This window comes from Pteropus vampyrus, unplaced genomic scaffold (genome assembly GCF_000151845.1).
Source record: "Pteropus vampyrus isolate Shadow unplaced genomic scaffold, Pvam_2.0 Scaffold257, whole genome shotgun sequence".
Taxonomy (NCBI): Eukaryota; Metazoa; Chordata; class Mammalia; order Chiroptera; family Pteropodidae; genus Pteropus; species Pteropus vampyrus.
The window spans coordinates 1184428-1189275 of NW_011889038.1; the positions used below are offsets into that span (position 1 = coordinate 1184428).

General features: G+C 49.4%; 1 protein-coding gene across 1 annotated transcript in view; it reads right to left on the reverse strand.

Moving 5' to 3' along the window:
* Positions 1-514, reverse strand: part of CDPF1 (cysteine rich DPF motif domain containing 1) — a 6575-nt gene extending 6061 nt beyond the window's left edge. Inside the window, exon 1 of the mRNA XM_023520346.1 lies at positions 324-514. Within this exon, the coding sequence (XP_023376114.1) occupies positions 324-416 (93 nt within the window). The 5' untranslated portion in view covers positions 417-514. The remainder of the gene's footprint in view (positions 1-323) is intronic.
* Positions 515-4848: the final 4334 nt, after the last annotated feature.

Below are 4848 nucleotides of genomic sequence, written 5' to 3' on the forward strand. Positions count from 1 at the left end.
AACCCTCGGAGCTCCCCGTTATTCCCTGCGTCTTGCCTCTGCTCTTGCCGTCCACCCAGAAGGTCCCCCCACACCCCTGCCTGTGCAACTTCCCTTTGGCCGCCTTCAAGATTTTTTCTTTGTCCTTCAGCAGTTCGGAAAACATAGAATTCCTTTTCTTTTAAAGTTATTTATCCTGCCTGTGTGTTTCCTTAAGCAGTTTTGACCTGTGGTTTGCTATCTTTCATTGTTTTGGGAAAGTTCTTAACCGTCACTGCTTCTCTCTCTCTTCCCCTTCCTGTCTCACTCCTCCCCTCTCCCTCCCTCCTCCTGCTGAGAGATTCCAGGGGCCAATTCCAGGGTGTCGCCCTCTGTCCGGGGTGTGTTGTGCCCTCTCCTCTCTGTTTCAGTCTGGGGAATCTCCATCGCTCCCTCATAAAGTTCACTGATTTTTTCCCTTCATCTCTGCTTAGTTTTTACACTTGAGCCTTCCTCGCAGTTTCCCGAAGTGCCCCTCCCGAGGTCCAGAGGGCCCGCACGTACGGGCCCGACCCCCGGAGCTCAGCAGCGGGAGGCCTTTTCCGCGTCCTCTGTCGCGTTCCTAACGCCTCAGGGAGCAGCTCCGAGCAGTGGGGCTCGGAACCCCACAGACCTCCACTGAGGGCCGAGATAGGTAACCAGCGACAAGCGTGGTCCAATGGCGGTTACCTGGCACACACAGCGGTCCTCTTGCGGCCCCGCCCCCAACAGTCCAGGCGCACGGCGCATGTGCGACCACGCCCCCAACAGCCCAGGCGCACGGCGCATGTGCGACCCCGCCCCCGAGTGCCCAGGCGACCGAGCATGCGCAGCGCGTTCCACACGGGACACGGGCGCACCGCGGTCTTTGTGACGGACTCTCACCTCATTCGGGTCAGTCAGATCCCGAGCTTTGGAAACTGTGGTGCCTGGGGCGGTCGTGGGCCTAAGGCGGCCAGAGCACGCCGACTGGGCCTGTTGTTGTGGCCGCTCCAAGGTTCTCGGTCTCTTGCTGACTTTTCCATCGGGTTCTGAGAGTCGAGGCCGCTGATGTGCGTCCCGCAGAGAACCTGACTGCGCCGAGGTCGATCCCCATCGCTGTCCCTCCTTGCTTTCGCTCTTCACGCGCCTCGGGTTGAAGTGCCCTGGTCTTAGTTAACTCGCGTGCTCCTTGTCCCCCACTAGGACGGGAGTCCCCTGCGCCTGGGCCGCAAGCAGGGACGAGTGTGCCCGTAAGACATCAGCCAGGATGGGTTCCGCACAGCCGTATGGCTTCCTGGGACCTTTGTAAAGCCGTGCGCGCTTGGGTCCTATCACCGTGCTCCTCGGAAGCCCTAAAGTGGCCTGCCGTGCCCGTCGTGATCTGGGCCTATACTTCGACCTCCCCGGCCTTCCCCATCCGCCGCGGCTTCCAAAGGTTCTCCTGGCTCCCACTCTTCCCCGTCCCTGTCTCTGCAATGGCGACCCACCCACCTCACTCCTGGCCTCCACTCGTGTGTATGTGAGGCACCATTCTATAGGGTTTGGGGTTGACTCTGAAGCCAGCGGGCCTGGCGTCTGAGACGTTTTCCTTTGGGGAATTGAGAAATAAGGATTATACAGGTATTTTAGTAATTCTGGGAACGGACTACTCTTAGACCAGGGTGGGCAAGAGGAGCCCCGGCCCTGGGCCCTGGGAATTAGTGATCACTTTGATTTTGTTACTAGAAAACATGACCTCAACTGTTGTTATAGCAGTGACTTTCTTTGGATGAATTCAAAGCATTCAGGACTTTTAGGGCAGTGAAAATACTGCGTATGATGCTATAATGGTAGATACCTGTCATTATACATTTATCCAAGCTTAGAATGTACATCAAGAGTGACCATTATGTGAACTGTGGACTTTGGGTGATGACCACGTGTTGATGGGGTTCATGAATTGTAACAAATGTACCTCTCTGATTGGCATTTTGGTGGGTGTAGGGGGCCGGTGCAGAGGCTCTATGGGAAATCTCTGCACCTTCCCCTCAATTTCGATATGAACCTAAAACTGCTCTAAAACATAATTATGAAATAAAGAAAACAAAAATGACATTCAAATACAACGTATGCAATTAAACCTGGGAAAGAAACATTTGCTGGAATCTGAAGAAGATTCATGTACAAACAATCCTGAAACTAATTTCTGTAGAGGCCATTTTCTGGCCACCGTGGGTCAAAGGACAATCTCTACTGAAGAGAGATTTGAACAAAGCAAGCTGCTGCGGTTCTGTTTTCTCTAAAATAGTCCAGCACTAAGGAATGTGAAAGGAGAAGAGTGTATCGAACTTGATATGTTGTAAGAAATGGTGATAATAGTGGAAAAAATAACAATGAAATGGAAATATCTTAAAATATTTCCTGCAACGATGATAATTTTCGTGTGCATGCTCCTTGCAGTGTTTAAATGATACCAATATTCATGATTCTATTCTAAATCTAAAGCTTTAAGAATTTTATTGATGATTCCAGTCACCCCTACCTCAGCACAGTGAAGTGTCCCCCAACTCAAATACTTAAAAATTACATAGACTCAGGAAAGATTGTATAACTTGGCACTATTGTCGATACCACACAATTATGTGAAAATTATTATTATCAACAAAATGACTTTTTTGAAATGGAGCCAAGAAAAATGAATCTTCCACAACACATACATAACAAGTTATAGATTATTTAACTCATCTGAGCATCAGTGGCCCATTAACAGAAGAACCCCCAGGGATACACAATAATTCACTTTGCTATTTGCCCATTTTCAGCTATCTGAAAACCAGAGCTTTACATACAATTTGTATTTTATCTTTGTGGAAGTGTATTTCTCAAATAGGTGGATATAAACTATATTATGTAATGGTTTGTAAATTGTAATATAAACTTTAAATATTTATATATGTAGATATTTTCATCCTGGATGGGGCCCCCACAGCGTTAGGGGTAGGCTTGCTGGAGAAAATAATTACCTATATATTCTGCCAATACTTATAAAATGTGGCATAAAAGTGGTCTTATGAGAATCTCTTATAAGCTTTCTAAAAATCACATTACTAAATGAGTATTACACTTCACTTAAATACATTATGTATTTAAGTGAAGACTGAGGAAGGCGATCTGAAAATCAAAATAAGGAAGTAAATGCAGATTAGAATTTCAAGCAAAAGTATTGATAATGCCCTTCAAAAGAAACCTAGATTTTGACTTCTGTCACTTGTTATTTTATTTTCCCGATAATGTTGTAATTGGCATCTCAATTTGTAAACCACGTAATGCTTGTCATGGCTCTACCAGTTTAGAAGGCCCCCACGCTCTCTGCTCCTGGCCACATGTGGGAGAGGCCTTGTGACTGCCTTGACTTCCCATTGTAACCACAAGTTGAGAGTCCTGTCTCCACTGCAGGACCCACGGCTGCCGTCCTGGTCCTCACTCTGTCCTGGACCGCCTCTGTGCTGGTACCCGGGTCCCCCGCCTGGAACCCTGAGACCTCCCAGGCAGGGACTGCCCCCTTGGGCCCTGCATGTACGATCCTGTAACTCCCTCTCTAGCTCACAGCTCCCAATCATAACATGCGATATTGATCCGGGTTGGGGGACTCCACCCAGCCCTGTAGCTGTCTCCCTGGGAAGGGAGGCCAACCAATGTAACCCCGATCCTTCCAGGGTGCCAAGAGAAAGCAGGACTTCAGCTGATTTCTCCATTTAGGAAGGCCGTCTGACTATGCCACCACCCTCCCCCAGAGCTCTGAGTCTCTGGCACACCTGCCACTGGTCTTCACAGGTTCTAACATGGTAGTCCCCAACCTTTTTGGCACCAGGGACTGGTGCTCCTATGAGAATCTAAGGCTTGATGATCAGAGGTAGACCTGAGGCAGTGATCCTGGCACTGGGAAACTGCTGTGGTACAGATGAAGCTTCGCCCCACTCACCCGCCGCTCACTTCCTGCTGTGCAGCCAAGTTTCTACCAGGACACGGACCAATACCAGTCCACAGCACGGGAGATGGGGAGCGCTGCTCTACCTACAATGGGGGCGGAAACTGTGAACTATTGCGCGGTTCCATGGGCAGGTGTGTCTGGCAAAAGTAATCACTCGATCACGCCACCCCACCGCAGCTCCGCCACTCCTTCGCGGCTCCCCACTCCACGCAGTGTTGACTCTTCTTCTCAACCTGTTCAGAAGTCGGGTGGTAAACACAGATGCTATGAATGTGTGCTGCAGGCAGCAGCAGCAAGCCAGTTCGGACCAGACCATGCCCGTGACCTCACTGCAGAGCCCTTAGAAAATCCAGATCTGAACTCCGACCCAAACTGCGTGAGTGGCCTTGGGCAGGTCACTAAACACCTTCATGTTCTCACCTGGCAGAGAAGACTGCGCTCCGCCGTGAGCGTCCCCAAGAGGTGTTCCCTGGAGTCACAGATAGAAGCTGGCACGGATGGGTGCTGCCAGAATTACTGAGGCCCCGGCAAACAACCCACACCAGAGACAAAGTGCCACTGACTGACTCTGCTGTCCCGCCTTCCCAGCCCCGACTTCCAGGGCAGGATGCATGTGCTGATGAATCTTGTGCAGAAGTCAGTGTGCGTCTCACAGAAGTCGCACGTTTAACTCTGATATGACTGTTGCATAAATGCCATGCTCCTGAGTGAAAATACAACAGCTGCCAGCACTCGTTTCTCTTAAACAATAAACCTCATGTTCTTTATTATTCAATAACAATCCAGACTGTAAATAACCAAACTCCCAAATCCTGGATGCATATATTTCTATATCCAGTATATATAACATTCGCTATCTTTCTGTGTGAATCCATACACGCATCTCTTTGTTGTTTAAC